The 17298-nt window shown below is 58.4% G+C and overlaps 1 protein-coding gene across 32 annotated transcripts in view; it reads left to right on the forward strand.

The window, feature by feature from the left end:
* The window catches only part of MACF1 (microtubule actin crosslinking factor 1), a 108944-nt gene that overhangs the window by 24840 nt on the left and 66806 nt on the right, over positions 1–17298 (forward strand). For 17 of the 32 annotated variants that reach the window (XM_085518545.1, XM_085518552.1, XM_085518548.1 and 14 more), the window contains exons 1-24: positions 4262–5430; positions 7294–7460; positions 7726–7838; positions 7919–8025; positions 8243–8362; positions 8447–8542; positions 8788–8915; positions 9008–9101; positions 9370–9524; positions 9664–9940; positions 10265–10393; positions 10631–10708; positions 10914–11075; positions 11645–11749; positions 12099–12194; positions 12346–12471; positions 13544–13696; positions 14166–14320; positions 14431–14557; positions 14911–15094; positions 15624–15793; positions 16018–16196; positions 16368–16506; positions 16970–17163. In XM_085518545.1, coding sequence (XP_085374671.1) covers positions 4477–5430; positions 7294–7460; positions 7726–7838; positions 7919–8025; positions 8243–8362; positions 8447–8542; positions 8788–8915; positions 9008–9101; positions 9370–9524; positions 9664–9940; positions 10265–10393; positions 10631–10708; positions 10914–11075; positions 11645–11749; positions 12099–12194; positions 12346–12471; positions 13544–13696; positions 14166–14320; positions 14431–14557; positions 14911–15094; positions 15624–15793; positions 16018–16196; positions 16368–16506; positions 16970–17163 — 4208 coding nt within the window. In that variant the 5' untranslated portion in view covers positions 4262–4476. Of the gene's footprint in view, positions 1–237; positions 343–1290; positions 1369–2014; positions 2108–4261; positions 5431–7293; positions 7461–7725; positions 7839–7918; positions 8026–8242; positions 8363–8446; positions 8543–8787; positions 8916–9007; positions 9102–9369; positions 9525–9663; positions 9941–10264; positions 10394–10630; positions 10709–10913; positions 11076–11644; positions 11750–12098; positions 12195–12345; positions 12472–13543; positions 13697–14165; positions 14321–14430; positions 14558–14910; positions 15095–15623; positions 15794–16017; positions 16197–16367; positions 16507–16969; positions 17164–17298 lie in introns of those variants that run through there. The other 15 variants (XM_085518556.1, XM_085518568.1, XM_085518572.1 and 12 more) reach the window with 2 other exon arrangements.

Below are 17298 nucleotides of genomic sequence, written 5' to 3' on the forward strand. Positions count from 1 at the left end.
GAGCCAAATGAACCCAGACAGGCTTCCTCTTCCTTTTGACTTCACAGCTGGAGGGAGGCTGCCCTGTGTCCCATCCCTTACACCCTCTTTGAGCCCCGGGGCTGGCGGTGTCCAGGAGAGGCAGTGAGGACCCTGCAGGGTGCACCTTTCTATTGGGTTTTCCTTTCGCTGGGTGTTGCATTTTGGTTTCCATTCTGTTTCCCTGTGTGTGTGTCCCCCTCCATCGATGCCCGTTAGCAAATAGAGCCGCCAGCTCAGAGGAGCCTCCGCCTGGTGAAAGCGCCGGCCTGGTGCCGTGCCAGCAGCGAGGAGCGGGAGGAGGAGGAAGATGATGATGAAGAAGTAGGTCGGGTCGGCCCAGAGCAGCAGACAGCCCAGCACGATGCCGCCAGGCGCTGACCTTCCCCTCCATGGGGCACCACTGGGGTGTTCTGTACATCCCCGGTGCTGGCAGCAGAGGAGCGGAGTTCTGGCTGGGCTGTCTGCATGCACACAGGGCTGGAATGGGGTCTGCATGCTCCCACGGACCCCACCTGGGTCCCTGCTGAGCCTGGAGTGCTGTCTGCTAACCCCACTGCATGGCACACGCCGGCATGGTCACTGGGCAGCAGTGGGGCCGAATGGCCCCATGCATGCAAATGAAATGAGAGTGAAACCTAACAGGGCCCAGCCATGCCTGTTGTATACAAATAGAGTCCCTCACCCTTGGCTAAGAAGATGGATTTCCCAGCCCTGTGCTACTTGTGCAGTGACTGTGGGAGCTGTGGGTGCAGCCCCCCTCAAGCTGCTCCTCCTGCAGTGGTGGCTATGCCCCTGCAGCTCCATCCTTGGCCAGCACTGCTCTGCTGGGGCACCTCACCGCTCCCAGGGGCTCAAACACAGCGCTGTGGCTCCTGCATGGGAGGAGCTGGGCCCACGCTGCTCCTCGGGCTGTCACTGGGGACCAGCAGCTGATCCCTGCCATGAAACCCCTGGGGCTGAGCTGGTTGTGCCCAGTGCTGGGAGCAGCACTGAGCCCCATTGCAGGGACGTTCTGGGGTGTGGAGTGGCCCGGAGCTCATCCCAGCAGAGCATCTCTTGGAGCCGTGGGGGCTTTTCCCTCTTTCAATGGGATTCCACCTGGCCACAACTTTATTCAGCTCCAGAACAAGTACAGAGTGCAGAGCGCGTTGTGTGCATGGGGCACGGCGGGTTGCAGGCAGCATGCGGGGTGTGCAGCACAGTGCAGTGTGTGCAGTGCAGGCAGCGCATCCCACCAGGCAGCTCTGCAGCCCCCACCTTTTTTTGCAGCCCCGTGAGAAAGGCCGGATGCGATTCCACCGACTGCAGAACGTGCAGATCGCGCTGGATTTCCTGAAGCAGCGGCAGGTGAGGCTGCACGGGGGGTGGGTTCCATTTTGGAGCAGAGGTTTTTCTCTGCTGCCTGAGGACACAGAATAAATTTGCGCGCATGCCCTGCCCCAGGGAGCAGCCCCCCTTCCTCCCCCAGCCCCTCATTTTGCCGGTGGCTGCAGGCAGTTTCTCCCCCCAGACAGAGCAGCTTTTACCTCCTTGCTGCTGGCCTGGTGCTGGGATTTGCTGGGGCAACACACCCCCGTGGATCTGGCTCATTGCATGCCTGGTGCTCAGTGCTCTTCTGAGAGCAAAGCAGTCATGAGGGAGCAGCTCTGGGCTGCGTCTGCCAGGACACAGACCTGGTGGGTGCTGGTTATCTGCCTTTGTTAGGGAGGACAGATGAGCACAGCTTGGTTCTGAACCCACCGGGGAGTTAATAAAGCTCGGCCATCCTCTTTTAAGTATGCTCTGTGGTCTGTAGCTATTAAATTATGCATCAGCTCTCGGGGCTTTGGGGATGGGGCACTTCTCCCTGCCAACTGAAATGGAGCAGTTAAGTGCTGGGGAAGCGCTGGAGCCGCAGCCCCGACACCTGGGGCACAGGGCTGACCATCCGGGTGCACCGTGCTGGGGTTTGGGCCCCATGGTGGGGAGTTCTGACTGTTTGCTTCTCTATCAGGTGAAACTGGTGAACATTCGCAATGATGACATTACAGATGGCAATCCCAAGCTCACCCTGGGGCTCATATGGACCATCATCCTCCACTTCCAGGTAGGCAGCAAACCCTTCTTTCCCTGCAGGGTGTGGGGCTGCTCCCAGCACTCTGGTGTCGGTCCATGCTGGTGCACTGAGTGGGCGGGGGGTTCACGTGCATGGCAGTGCCATGGAGACTGGTGCTGGAGAATAACTACTCCCTTGTCTCATCATTTCCATAATTAAATTGTTGAAGATGGGCTGTGTGCTGTGGCCTTGGCTTAACACCGCGGTGGTTGGCAGTGGCTGTTTGCTCAGATGAATCCTATGGAGGAGAGCAGGCGTGGGGTGGGTGGTGGGGATGGGGTGGGTGCACGGCTGTCAGTGTGGGCTCATTAGGATGGCACATGTTGGCTGTGTGGCAGTGGGTTGGGGTGGGGTGGATGCTGTCTGACACAGGCAGGGTGCAATTACAGTCATCTCCAGCAGCTGGGTGCTGTGGATGCAAAACAGACTCTTGAGTCTTTGGTCACCTCAGGTTATGCAGAGATAGCTTTGGTCCCCCCGGAGAGGTGACGTGTGGCCCCATTGATGTGCCAGGCTGGGGAGGACGGCGCTCAGCTGGGAAGGGTCAATCTGGGTGCTCAGGGGTGGGCACTGACCTTGGGGTCCCGCAGTGTGTGCGGTGCCCGAGGAGCAGGGCTGGGGCTGGAGGTGGTGGCAGCTGTGAGCTGGTGGCTGCCGCCCAAAGACCATCCCTGGTTCCCTGACGTGTCCCCAGTGGCATCTGCCAGGCGTGATGAGTGCTGGTTCGAGGCCTCTTAAGGAAGCTTTTCATTTCCAGAGGCTGAGCTGCAGCCCCCAGGGAGCTGCTGCCTTGGCTGCGCTGTGGGACTGTTGGTTCCTTCCGAAAGCTTTTGGGGTGAGGACATTTCTGGCTGTGGACAGGAGCCAGGGCTGCCGCGTTCCCAGGACGCGGCTGCTGCCCAGTGCCCTTTCCAATGGCATTTCTAGGGGATGACAGCATCCCTGCTGATGGGGAGGAATGGGGACAATGCAAGGATGTCCCTGGGTGCTCCTGCTTGTCTGGAGCATGCCCTGTGCTGGAGTGGCTGCGTGGCCATGATGGTGCCCTGTGTGACTGGGGAGGGTCTTTCTGCAGTGGGGGCAAATAGGGTGTGAGCCCCCAATGGGGTGCTGTGCCATGTGACCCTGGGGTCGAGCGGGGCCGTGGCACAAGATGGGACCCGGTCCCATCTGCTGGGTGTGCCGGCAGCTGCCCGTGCTCCCCTTGCCCCCCTGCAGGCAAACAGCCCTGAGCCTGCGCACGTCCCCCCCTGCGCCAGCGGGATTTTCTCTGGGCTGTAGCTCCATTGTGAGTCTCTTAATCTCCCGTATCCTGGTGCTGCAGCTGGCGGCCCCAACGGGGAGCAGAGCAGTGTGGGGTGGGATGGTGGCAGTGCTGAGCTCTGCAGTCTGGGTCGGTGCTGCCCCATGTTGTGGGGCTGGTGATGTCCATGGGTTCCTTCTCACAGGGGGTTGACCCAGGAGGTGGCTGTGGTTGGGCTTTGTCCCTCCATCTTTATCTTCCGCTTATTTGCTGTCTCATCGCTGCTGCTGGCACGTGGTCCCCTGTGCTGTGGGTGCCGTGTGCTCCTTGCAGCGGAGCCGTGCCCAATGCAGGACGTGGGGCTGAGCCCAGTGGGGGCTGCAGCGCTGTTTGTGGTGGGGGCTGCGGTCGTTTCTTGCTGTGTCCATGGGGCTGCCCCAGCGCTGTCCCTCTGGGCAGGGGGTGGGCACGTGATGTGGGTTGTTGGGGCTGTGGCGATTGCGGTGCTGGGGGTCGCGGTGAGAGCAGCCCTCCTGGTGTGCCACATGGGAGCTGGCAGCGTTCTGCATCCCCATCCCCATCCCCATCCCCATCCCAATCCCCATTCCCATCCCCATCCCTGTGCGTGTGGCACGTCTCTGACTCCTCCCTGCTTTTTCTCCCATCTCTTTCCCACCCCTTCCTTTATGTACCTTTCCCAACCTTCCCATTTTCTTGTGCCTTTTCTTTCCCTCCCCACCCCTCCCAGCATCCCCTCCCCTTTCCCTGCTTTCTGTCTGGTTCCTGCTCTCTGTTTGTGTTGGCTGAGGGCAGTGCTCCAATTACCTCATATTTGGAGAGAGGAAGCTGCAGCCAATCCGCTCTCCGTCTGCTTTTAGGTCAAGTGATTTCTGAACTGCAGTGAGATGCTTTGAATGTGTCTCGCTGCAGCTCCGGCTGTAAGATGGCTGGCGGCAGCAGGCGGGCGTGCGGGGATGCCGGGGGCTGCCTGCAGCGCTGCGTGGTGCGAAACGTGCGCTGAGCCCATGAAGCTGACACTGGGATTCATTTGGGAGCTGGCGAGCAGCGTAGCGGTGGTAGCGGTGGCGGTGTCCCCGGTGCTGTCGGTGCCGAGGAGATGGGGAATTCTCTGGGCTGCATTAAAGAGCCGAAAGAAAAAGCTGCCGGGATGGCTTCGCTGCCCCCCCAAAAAAGGGCTCGCTTCAAACGGAGGAAGAGGGGGAAGAAGAGAGCGGTGCCAGCGGTGGCCCCGCAGGAGGAGCTGCCGGCTGCGGCGGTGCCCAGGGTGGATGAGGATCCAAAGTTGGAGGCGGCACCGCAACACGAGGAGCCTGACGGGAGCTGGAATACAGGGGGGGACCCCGACCCTGGGCGCATCGTGCAGGTGAAGGAGAGGTTCCAGGGGGAGCTGCAGAAAGCTCAGCTGGTGCCGGAGCCGAGGGGGGCACAGACAGCGGGGGATTCCCCTGAGGAGGGCACGACCGTCATCGCCCGCCTGATGGACAACCCAGCCTTGCAGGGCTGTGAGCGGGCCGTGAGCCGCCTGGTCCGGCTGCAGCGCAGCGGTACGGGCAGCACCAGGGCTGTACTGCTGCCACTGCCACAAAGCCACGATGGGCTCTGGAAGCACCGCAGCGAGGGGTCCCCAGCCAGCCCTGTGTGCGGAGAACAGCCGGTGCGGAGCTGGGAGCCGGCGGACAGCAGCACGATGGGGATGTGGGGGAGAGGGGGCAGCGGGGAGCCCAGCTCCAGTGCTGCATGGACCTCCACTGCGGAGCCGGGCACTGTTTCAGAACTGTCTACACCGTCCCCCATGGTGGAGCAGATGGAAAATCCTGGTGCCGGGAAGTCCCTGGTGCTGCCGTCACCTGGTGCCGGGCAGGGCCATGCACATGGGCTGCCCATGTCCCACAGCGGGTCCTCGGGTGGCACCGCCTGCTGCTCCTCGGGGTACAGCAGTGAGTGGGCCGGGAGCACCGGAGCTGCTGGGACTGCGGCTTCTCCTGCTGAAGGTGCACGCAGCGCACAGCGCCGGGCTCTGCTGGGCAGCTCGAGGCCGGACAGAGGAACGGTCAGTGTCTGCGTGTGCCATCATCCCTTGTTTGGAGTGGGGTGGGGGGACCTGGTCCAGCAGACCCCCAGTGATCCTGTGGGTGATGCTGAGGATGTAGCAGGTGTGGAGCCTCTTCCCCTCAAGCATCTCCGCTGCGTCTCGTTCACATGGAGTGGGTGCACGTGGGGACCACCCCATCATGGTGTGGAGTGGCTCTCAGTGAGGTTGGTGGGTTTAGGACCACAAGTGCTTGGGCTCTCGATGTGATTGCATTTGCCATGATGATGGGTGCCAGAGGGTGAGCATGGTGGTCTGGGGGCTCAAAATGTGTCCCCTGGGTTTGTCCTTGTGCTGTGCTCTGATGGAGGGAAGCAGCAGCCCAGTGTGGGGCTGAGGGCAGGGTGAGCTCTGCGGGCATCGCACCCACCTGGGGCCAACCCTCTGCTCAGGGATGGGGTGCTGGGGCAGCCCTGCGAGACAGTGCAGGGCTTGGGGCTGCTCCAAGGGGCTGGAGGCAGAGGTAGCAGATGGCAGAGCATCTCTGGGAGAGAGCATGGGCTGTTTGCCTGTTCTGAGAAAGGTCTCCAGGAGGAGGAGGTGGATGCTGTGCTTGGCTTTGGAGCTGTTGCTGTTGCAGGTGGCTCATAGAGTGAAAGCATGCTCCGGTTTGAATGAGCTGCTCACAGCCATGGGATGAGCAGCGCTGGGAAGGCTGGGCTGCACACCCTGTGCCTGTGCTGTGTTGGGGCTGGTGCCACTGCTACGGCCACCAGTTGCTTTGTGGATGCTGGAAAGGCCTGGGAGGAGCTGCCCGATGTTACTGTCTGCATATTGCCTCCCTAAATCTCAGTCCTGACACCAATGTAGGAAGAAAGGAGGGTGGAGCTGGTGCTGCACCCTGTGCATCTCCAGACACCTCCAGGAGGGTCTCCTGCATGAATGTGCTCATGGGGAGACCTGGCAGGTGATAACCCTGCTGGGAATGGTGGAAAGGAAGGCACTACTGGGGCTGGTTGCAGCATGGAGTGTCCGTGCCGGGCATTGAGGCAGGTCAGCCCCCTGCACGGGGGTTCCATGGGTTTGCTGAGGGTTCCTTCCATGCTGGGAGCTGTGCAGCCACACAGTGCATCACCCATCCCCGGCCCACAGCCACGGCCATTGGGTCTGGAAGAGTTAACGGCGGCGCTGGCTGTGGCCGCGCTGACAAAGAGCGGTTCTGTGCGTGACAGCGGATCAGGCTGGAGGGAGGTGAGCTGCAGCATACCAATGGCACGGCGTGGGGGGAGCCCTGCCATTCCTCCTGCCCAGGGTTTGGGGGATGCAGCGATGGAGCACAATGGGGGCGAATTAGACTCGGAGGGGCAGCAGGAGGGGTTGGTGCTGATGCTCCCGGCATTGCTGGGAGGAGGAACGCACAGCGTGCAGCTGGGTTGTGTTCTGCCAGCACACAGAAAGTATGCACAGTTCACACCCTTCCCTTTGTCTGCCCCGTAATTAAAGCGAGGTAATTGTGCTAATTGGGGAGCTGGGAGGATGGGAGAGCAAGCAGTGTCAATCAGAAATAGTCTGGCATGGAGACACGTGCGAGCTGTCACGTGCAAAGCTGGGATCCACAGCCGGTGCTGTGCTCTTATGGGAAGGCACTGATGGTGCTCAGTCCATGCTGCAGTGCCATGGTGGCACTGCCACCTGCACTGGGCATGGTGAGGGGGAGCTGGGATGTGGCATTCCTATCCTGCCCTCTGCCCTGCTCCGAGCTGCTGTGGTGCCATGGGCCAACATGGACTCCTGCTCTGCTGGGGGCTGCCAGCCCTGCTGCAGGAACTGGGCGTCCTGGTGGAGCCTTCCCTGCATCACCCCCTGGTGTGCTCCTGCTTGCAGATCTCTGACATCTACATCAGCGGGGAGTCGGGGGACATGTCAGCCAAGGAGAAGCTGCTGCTGTGGACGCAGAAAGTGACAGCGGGTTACATTGGGGTGAAGTGCACCAACTTCTCTTCGTGTTGGAGCGATGGGAAGATGTTCAATGCACTCATCCACAGATACAGGTGGGTGAGAAGCGTTGGTGAGTGGGAGGACGGCTGGGGGCTCCCCAGGGGTCCCTGCTCACCCCTGTGTTTGGTGGTGGTATTCAGTTGCTCAGGATGTGGGTGAGGTTTTTGGGGTCTCTTTTGCCTTGGAACCATCTGCACCAAGGAGCTGAGGGCGGGAGGTCAGAAAAAGCAACCGAGGCGTCAGGCTGTGGGTTGGGGTGAGGTATAACGAGGTTGGGATGCTGTGTCCCAGTGTTGGGACTCTCACCGTGTCTTGCAGGCCGGATCTGGTGGACATGGAGCGGGTGCAGATCCAGAGTAACCGGGAGAACCTGGAGCAGGCCTTCGAGATCGCGGAGCGGCTGGGGGTGACGCGGCTGCTGGATGCAGAAGGTGAGTGGCTGCTGAGGGCAGGACAGAGCTGAGCACAGTGTCTGCTCCGGTCCCTCACAGCTTCTGCTCCTCCTCTGCAGACGTGGATGTTCCATCTCCGGATGAGAAGTCGGTGATAACTTATGTGTCTTCAATCTACGATGCCTTTCCCAAAGTCCCTGAGGGAGGAGAAGGGATCAGTGCGATCGTAAGCAATGCGGCTCAGCACCCAGACTGTGGGGGGGACTCAGAGGTCTCACTTCAGCCCTTACAGGCTGGGAGCAGCTTGTGGGAGAATGGAGCTTCCCCATCAGCCCTCCCAAGCAGCACGGGCTGCTGGCTGTGTGCTCCTGGTGCTGTGCTGTGATGGTCCAGAGGTACACAGGGATGTGGCAGTGCTGACCACGGTGTGTTCTCCCCTGCAGGAGGTGGACTCGAGGTGGTTGGAGTACCAGACCCGCTTGGAGTCCCTCATCTCCTGGATCAAGCAGCACACGATACTCATGTCGGATAAATCCTTCCCCCAGAACCCTGTAGAGCTGAAGGTGGGTCCTGATGTGGTCCCTGCACACAGTGCTGCGTGGTGCCGTTCCCTGGGGTGGTTTCTGATGCAGCCTTTCTCATCGCAGGCACTTTATAACCAATACATACACTTCAAAGAAACTGAAATCCCGGCGAGAGAGCAGGAGAAGGGAAGGATAGAGGAGCTGTACAAGCTGTTGGAGGTGAGGCTCATCATGGCTGTGCAGAGGCTTGCAGGTGGGAGTGCTGTGCTTTTAGCAAGACTATGGTGTGTTCACTCCAGGTTTATTTTGGAACGGAGAAGTGGAAATAACCCTGGGGCAAATTATTTAGCAAAGAGCTCTGGGTGGGAGTGGAGGCAGACATTGCCTCACAGCTCTGCCTTCCTTGCCGCAGTTTGGCCAACCTGAGGAGGAACGAGTTGCTATTTTGTTGGTGTTTTCTGCAGGTGTGGATTGAGTTTGGACGCATCAAGTTGCCGCAGGGGTATCACCCCAACGACGTGGAGGAGGAGTGGGGCAAGTTGATCATCGAGATGTTGGAGCGTGAGAAGCTCCTGCGGCCAGCAGTGGAGAGGTTGGTGCTCCTCTGTGCCCCATGGAAACACCCCCGTGCCCAAAGGGGCGGCCCAGTGCCTTTCCCTCACTTTCTCCCTTCCATCTCCACAGGCTGGAACTGCTGCTACAAATTGCCAACAAAATCCAGAATGGCGCTTTGAGCTGTGAAGAGAAACTGACACTTGCAAAGAACACGCTGCAGGCTGTGAGTGGGGGCTGACATTGTTATTTCCCCTTCTTTTGGCTCTTTTATTTTCCTGCCTCTTCTTTCTTGGCCATCTCTGTCCCTCCCGTTTATTGGGGGGTTTCTAAAGGCAACATCCTGAGTGAGGTGTGAGTGCTAACAGACATAACCGTAACTGAATTTAGGGTTGAAGAGGTCCTTTAGTACTGGAGTCAGTGCTGGCTTTCTGCTCTCCCTGCCCACGTCAGGGCTGGGGAAGCAGCCCTCAGTCTCTCCCATCTGCACGCAGGATGCTGCCCACCTGGAGGCCGGCCAGTCGGTGCAGTATGAGGCCGATGTAGTGGTGTACCTGCAGGAGTGTGAGGGGCTGATCCGCCAGCTGCAGGTGGACGTACAGATCCTGCGGGATGAGAATTATTACCAGCTGGAGGAGCTGGCGTTCAGGTGAGTGGGGCTGTGTTGGGAGATGGGCTCCGGGGCTGCTGCGTGTCGTCCTGGTGTGTGCCAGGAGGCAGCACAGCATCAGCAACATTACAAAACCATGACACCTCCTCGTCTGCTCACTCCTTGGCTGCTCCTCCAGGATCATGCGCCTGCAGGACGAGCTGGTGACGCTGAGGCTCGAGTGCACCAACCTGTACAGAAAGGGCCACTTCTCCACGCTGGAGCTGGTGCCTGCACCCACCCTGAGCACCACTCAGCTGAAGGGCGAGTCCCTGACCAAAGGGCTGCACACCTCATCTGCCTCCTGGTTCAGGAAGCCCATGACCAGGACAGAGCTGGTGGCCATCTCCTCCTCTGAGGATGAAGGCAGCCTGCGCTTCGTGTATGAGCTGCTGGCCTGGGTGGAGGAGATGCAGGTGAGTGCTGACCCCCTTCCTGCACACTGATGAGGGAGGAGCCGTGGTTCTGTCTGGAGATGGTGGTTGTTTTGATGGCTCTGAGTTTCTTGAGAGCTTTTGTCTTGTTCTCTCTCATGTGATCCCAATTTTCATTGCGTATTGGAGGATGTCTTCAAAGCCGCATGCAAATCTGCACTGACCAGTCTGTCCCGTGGGCTTGGGGTCCCCTGCTAGGGCTGCTGTGTGGTTCATCACCTCCTTCATCAACCAGGAGGTTTCCTTGGCCCTCTGAGGTGACCCTCCAGCCCAGGAGGGCTGACCTGGACTCTTGGCTTGTTGCAGATGAGGTTGGAGCGGGCAGAGTGGGGCAGCGACCTGCCCAGCGTGGAAACCCAGCTGGAGACACAGCGGCACATCCACAGCAGCGTGGAGGAGCTGGGCTCCAGCGTCAAGGAGGCACGGCTGTATGAGGTATGGCAGCACCTGGACTGTGTGCAAGGGAAGGTGACAGCGTCGGGATGTCCCCTCCCGTGGGTGGATGGGGCAGATGGGTTTTTAAGGACAGAGCTTCTGAATGATGCTGGGCTGCTGCCCTGAGTGTTGTCTCTGCCCCCTCTCACTCATTGAGAGCTGGGGAGATGGATCTGGGGATGGGGTTTTGGAGGATGCTGTCCTGCATCAGATAACAGGGATGCTTTCATCCTTCAGGGTAAGATGTCTCAGAATTTCCGTGCTAGCTACACAGAGACGCTGGGCAAGCTGGAGACACAGTACTGCAAGCTGCTGGTGAGTGGGCTCTGTCTGCGCCTCGAGCAATGCCTGGTGCTGCAGGGAACACATGCTGTGTCCTGGGCACACGGGTCAAGCAGCCCAGTTCTGCTGTGAGGGCGGGAGGGAGCGCTCAGCTGCAGGGCAGTGAGGGAGCAGCATCTCTCAAGGCTCAGCCCTGGCTGTCTGAGCTCACAGGGATGGGTCACTTCGTTGTGTCCAGGAAACCTCGAGCTTCCGACTGAGACACCTGCAGAGCCTGCACGGCTTTGTGTCTCAGGCCACTGCTGAGCTGATATGGCTGAATGAGAAGGAGGAGGAGGAACTGGCCTATGACTGGAGTGACAACAACCCGAACATCGCAGCTAAGAGAAACTACTTCTCGGTGAGTGACCGGCCGGGCTGTGGGGAGCAGCTCGTGGTTGCACTGCGCTGCCCTCCAGCTCCATGCAGAAGTCCCTGGGGTGCACAGTGCACGATCCATGAGTCAGAGCTTGTAGTTCACTAGTGCGGCTCTGCCTGGGGCTGAAGGTGCAAAAAAAGTCTGCTCAATTCAGTGTCAGTTGCAAAGGTATCAGAAATTGTCTGTTAGCACAGCTTGAAAGTAAAGCCATCCTTACACAGATGAAAAAAAGTCTTGGCTAAAGAGGAAAACTGATGCCTCTTTAAAGCAGTATAAATAAATTGCTGTCTTCCCACAATTGTAATGTTTGAAACTGAGGAGGTCCCCGGGCAGGGATCCAAGTCCAGTGTTAGCTCTGCCCTGTGTGTTTGGTGCACAGGGCAGCCTGATGGTGCTCAGACAAGCCTTGCTGGTTCCCTATCAGCAGCTGGGATCTGCTGCTGTTTACTGCAGTGCTCTGATACTGCTTGTTCCATTGGCCGGACACGTGCTGCGAGCGCAGGCTGCTGCTGATAGCTGAGATTTGAACTGTGCCTGTGTCCTTCATGCAGGAGCTGACGATGGAGCTGGAGGAGAAGCAGGACATCTTCCGCTCCCTGCAAGACACCGCTGAGCTGCTGGCCCTGGAGAACCACCCTGCCAAGCAAACTGTGGAGGTGAGCGGGTGCTGGGGGCAGCAAATCTTCTGCCGTGAGTGTGGGAGATGTGCAGAGCTACTGCCCTGCCCAGGGAGCCCTCACAGCACCAGGGCTGACAGCAGCACGTCGTGGGGCTGAGGGCTTCCTCCTGCTGTGGGACCTGCAGGTTGGAGATTGTGCCTGCAGCAGCCCTTGTGTGCTGCTTCCTGCTCTGCTTTCCTGTGCTTTGTCTGTGTCCAAACAGACCGGCAGCAGGCAGAGCGTTGCCCATTTATGTGCATCCCACCAGCGGTGGCTGTGTCCTTCCTGTGACCCTCCTGGCTGGTGAGCGCTCACTGCTCACTGCTGTTTGCTGTCTGCTCCACAGGCCTACAGTGCTGCTGTGCAGAGCCAGTGGCAGTGGATCAAGCAGCTCTGCCTGTGCGTGGAGCAGCACGTGAAGGAGAACGCTGCCTATTTCCAGGTATTGCAGGACAGGGAGCCCCGGATCCCCGGGTCTGAGTGGGAGAGCAAACCCTGCTCCTGGTGGGAGCTGGGGTGCTGCCCTGCAGCGCTGTGCTGCTGATGGCTGCGTTGAGCTGTGCAGGTTTCTGTGACACCCTTTGGCTTTGCAGTTCTTCAGCGATGCCCGTGAGTCGGAGACGTACCTGCGCAACCTGCAGGACTCCATCAGAAGGAAATATTCCTGCGACCACAGCACGAGCCTGACGCGGCTGGAAGACCTGCTGCAGGACTCCATGGTGGGTTTGGGGAGTCCCTGCCACCCTCGTGGGGTGTGGAGATGTGGGCAGGGAGGGCTCGGGCTGTGGGTTAACCTCAGCCTTATGGAAGGGCAGAAGGGCTCAGTCTGTGTGTGTGGAGGCTGGCAGCTTCTTTGTCACTCTTTCTTACCTAACGAGTTAAAGTTGTATTTCTTCCAATCATGCTCCCGGGGACAGGCACAGGTAGTTTACTTAATCATTTCTTCTTCTTTTTTTTTTTTTTTTTTCCTTCCTTTTACCATTAAATTATCCCCCTCTGCTCATAGCACACTAACCAACCCTGAGAGTTCAAAGCATGAGGGAGAGCGTTGTTCTGGAGTCCTCTTTAGCCTTTGTGGCCAGTCTAGCTGTGACCAATCCTGTGAGCTGCACGTGTCCCTGTCCTGTCCATGGGAGCTTTGCCACCAACCTCTGGGTCACCCCATTATGCAGGGGGTCGGATACAGCAGTTCCTCCCACCAACAGGTTTCTGCCCACGTTCAGACCTGTGTGATCAGCCCTGCTGGTCACATCTCCTGACTTGTGGTACCCATCAGCTGTTGTAGCCCCATTCCAGCCATTGATTTAAACACATCTCCATTCTTTGCTGTAGAAGAGGGAGCATGCTTCCTTGGTGTCTCTTCCAGGGGCTGGGGCTTGTCCTTCTCTTTGCCACTTAAAACCTGCTGGGACTTTAATTTTGGTGTATGCTATGTTCTCTTTATTCCATTTTGAAAGACAATGATCTCTTGTCCTGAGAGCCAGAGCCAGAGGTGTGCATGGGGGCAGCAGGAGGAGTAGTGGAGAGGTCCCGCTCCTGGTCTGAAGGCTTCTCCTTTCCATCTTTCCTCCCATCCATCCCTCTCAGTCCCTTCTCCCCACCCTGGGCAAGCAGCAGCTCTGATGTTCCGATGTCTGTCCAGCCCCTGCAGTCCCAGCATAGATCTGGAAGGGCGGCATTGGGGTGGGGGTGCTGTGGTGTATTAAGAAACCTCTCCTCTTCCTCTTCCTCCTCCTCCTCTTCCTCCTTCTGCTCACTGAGTAACCTGTGCTTTGTCCTTCTCCCTGCCAGGATGAGAAGGAGCAGCTCATCCAGTCAAAGAGCTCCGTCGCCAGCCTGGTGGGACGGTCCAAGAGCATCGTTCAGCTCAAGCCCAGGAACCCAGAGCACCTGGTGAAGAGCACCATCCCCATCAAGGCTGTGTGTGACTATCGGCAGATCGAGGTGCGGGCTGGGAGGGGAAGATTTTGCGTGGATTTGAGCCCGGCTTTGAGTGGGAGGGCACAGCGTGGCAGGGGGAAGCACCCATGAGGTTTTAAACTAGTTTTGTAGTGGCTGTCAATGAAAATTAGGGATGCAGTGGGAAGAGAGGAGGAGGGAAGGAGCCAGCTGTCCTTCCTGGAGGAGATTTCCATGTCTCAGGTTTATTCTGGGAAGGAGTTAAAGTTCTTTTCCCCAGGGAGGATGGGCTTCATCAGCCTCAGCCAAACCAGCACGTGGGTGGCAGCCAGCTCTGCTTCCTGGCCCCTTCCTCTGCAGACATGAGCACGCTGCTCCGCTTGGCAGTGTCCTGTGCTTTTGCTTGATCAGCTGCAGAGGCTGATGGGGAAGCAGCTTTCCCTGCAGCAGGGGTGTGAGCCACAGGTGGGTGCAGCCCCACTGATGGGCTGCGTGTTTGTTGGTGCTGCTGCAGATCACCATCTGCCGGAATGACGAGTGTGTGCTGGAGGACAACTCACAGAGAACCAAGTGGAAGGTGATCAGCCCCACAGGGAACGAGGCCATGGTGCCCTCTGTGTGCTTCCTGATTCCCCCTCCCAACAAAGAGGCCATTGAGATGGCCAACAGGTAACCTGCTTCTGGGGGGGGGGGCAGGGGTGCAGATACCCCTTGTGCTGGGGTTAGGGCTGATATGCTGGGAGAGCTGGGGCTGATGGAGCTGCTCATTCCCATCGCAGGGTGGAACAGTTGTACCAGAAAGTGATGGCTCTCTGGCACCAGCTCCATATGAACACAAAGAGCCTCATCTCCTGGAACTACCTGCGGAAGGACATAGCCTTGGTGCAGAGCTTCAGCATGGAAAAGGTGTGGTACGCTGACCGGGCTCCCTCACACGGTGGTGGGGAGCAGGGAGTGTGAAAGGGAAGAGCAGGGACCTGCAGTCACATGGGGCAAAGGCAGAACCAGAGCTCGGGGGCTCAGTACAGAACGATTGCAGTTTTTCCCATTAAAAAGAACATCTGCAGTTTGCAATGAGCTGTAATAAGGATAAGGGATTGTGGACTTAGCGTTTCATTAGGGATGCGCAATAATGGAGGGGGCCAACATAGAACTGTTCTGCTCTAAAGAGCAAATGGAGGTGATGGAGCTGGGAAGGTCGGCTTCGGTGACCTGCATGGTGTGATCCCGTGATGGATGCGCTGCTTTTCCCCTTGCAGCTCCGATCCCTGGCGCAGGGTGAGTGCCAGCAGGCGCTGAGGAGCCTCCAGGCGCACTACGAGGACTTCCTGCAGGACAGCCGCGACTCCGAGCTCTTCTCAGTGTCAGACCGTCTGCGCCTGGAGGAAGAAGTGGAGTCTTCCAAGGAACACATCCAGCAGCTGCTGGAGTCCATGGAGAACGGTGAGCTCTGTGGGACTGGTGGATTAGCCGGGAGCTGTGGGGACTAATAAACAAAGGATTTATGGGACAGCTTCATTTTCTCATCTGTCTTGAGCTGGCTGGATGGTACTGTGAACAGCTGCTCTGTTTATTCCTCCATCCATTCAAATATTCGGCCTTTGTCCAACAATGTTCCCGCAGCACAGACTTGGCTTTGCAGCCCCAGGTTAATGCAGAGCCCTCTTCCCCTAACGCTGCTGGAGACAGGCTTGTCATTAGTCGGGATGTGTCCTTTCTGTGTTCAGTCTGTTAACAAAATGGCTGTGGCAGCTGCAGTCCCACTGCTCAGAGCTCGGTCCCATTAGGACCCGGGTCTCAGTGAGGTGCCCTGTGGCTGGACCAGTTCTCAGCCCCATTTCGATGAGAAGATCTGATGCTTTTGTTTTCTACCTGAGCAAATACCTCAGTGCCACGTTGCCAGCATGATGGGCTCTGAGCAGGTACCGAGTGCGGCTGTGAGCTGCTCTTTTGGTTTGTCCCCAATGTGCAGAAGACAAGGACGAGACAGTTGCCAGGACGTATCTCTCTGAGCTCCAGAACATCCGTCTGCGCCTGGAGGAGTGTGAGCAGCGACTCGTGAGCCGCATCCAGTCCCCCAGCAGCACCCGAGCGGATGGTGACAGCATCCAGGAGAACACCATCCGCATCGCCGAGCAGGAGGTCAGTCCTCAGCTGGGGGTGCTGGGTGCTGCTCTCTGTGTGTGCCTGCAATGGCTGTAACCCCTCTGGGCTGGATGTGTGGGCACTGGGTGTGGGGCTTGAGGGGAACTTCCTGCACAGAAAAACCCAAGTGGGTTTCCTGCTCCATCTCATCCCGTCTCCTTCACCACCTGCTTTTCTCTGCCTGTTTGGGCTCCTTTCACCTTCTCTCCTTCCTCCTGCAGCGCACACAGGAGGATCTGCAGCAGCTGAAGTCCGACCTGCGCTGCGTTTCTGAGCGCTGCTACAGCTTCCTCAGCAGAGCGCCCGGCGGCCCCAGCACACCACGACTGCGCTCGGAGCTCGACTTGGTGGTGAACAAGATGGAGCAGACGTACGGGCTGTCCTCTGTCTACCTGGACAAGTGAGTGGCACCTGCCTCTGCTCCTGGGCTCCGTTCTGTGTGCAATTCTGACCTTCCTTCTGGTCCCCTTAACTCAACCCTCTGTTGTGGCTTGGGGCGCAAACTGCCTCACAGCCAAAGGGATCTCTGCCAAAGGCAGGATGTCATTGTGCTGCTTCTCTGCCTTACCAGGCTGAAGACGGTTGATATTATCATTCGTAACACCCAAGGAGCGGAGTCTCTGGTGAAGGGATACGAGGTGAAGCTGAGCCAGGAGGAGGCTGTCCCGGCCGACCTGACAGCAATTCAGACACACAGGAGCGCCCTGCAGGTTGGTGCTGCTCACTTCAAAGAAACCAGCCAAACGCTTTGGTGTTTGTCGAGCAGATTCCTTCCCTTTCTGTGCTGAGTTTACATTGTGTGCTGTTTTCCCTGTCCAAAATAGCAACTGGGAGGACTTGTCTCCCTTATTTCATTGTAAAAGCAGCCGTGGCCTTGTGCTTCCACTTGCAGCCACGTGCTGATGCGTGCCAACCTCTTAGCAGCTGTGTGTCCTGCTGCACTGGGGCAGGGGCTGCTGAACCAATCAGACTTGGTTGGTCCAGGCTGGGAATGTGCTCCGTCCTGTTGGCATCTCCCAGGTCTGCAGGTTCTGCAGCCAGGGAGGATGAGCACCTTCGCTCGCTTTGCAGCTACAGAATGGAGGGACTGTGATTTAATGGCAGCCTTAGGTGAAGCTCTGTGCTCTGCTTTCTGTGACATTAAACCTGAGCTGCCTCGTGTTGTTCTTGAAGCAATGGCTCGGGGAAGTGAAGGGCAAGAACTCGGTGTTCTCCGTGTTAGAGGAGGAGATGGCGAAGGCGAAGGCAGTGGGAGAGCAGCTGTACCAGCTGAGACAGGAGCGCAGCATCGACCTCGAGCGCTACCAGGAGAAGGGGAGCCAGCTGTGGGACCGCTGGCAGAGAGTCTGCGCCCAGATCGAGACCCGGTGAGGAACCTCCCAGCTTCATTCCCAGATCTGCTTTCATGCTTCAGCTGAGGGTTTGGGTCAGGCTTCTTCACCCCGATGGGTGCCCCCGGGTGACAGGGATCCCCCTCTAACCTGTGGCAGGATTTCACACCT

Source organism: Coturnix japonica, chromosome 17 (genome assembly GCF_054131305.1).
Source record: "Coturnix japonica strain WE chromosome 17, WE-NBRP24, whole genome shotgun sequence".
NCBI classification, from domain to species: domain Eukaryota; kingdom Metazoa; phylum Chordata; class Aves; order Galliformes; family Phasianidae; genus Coturnix; species Coturnix japonica.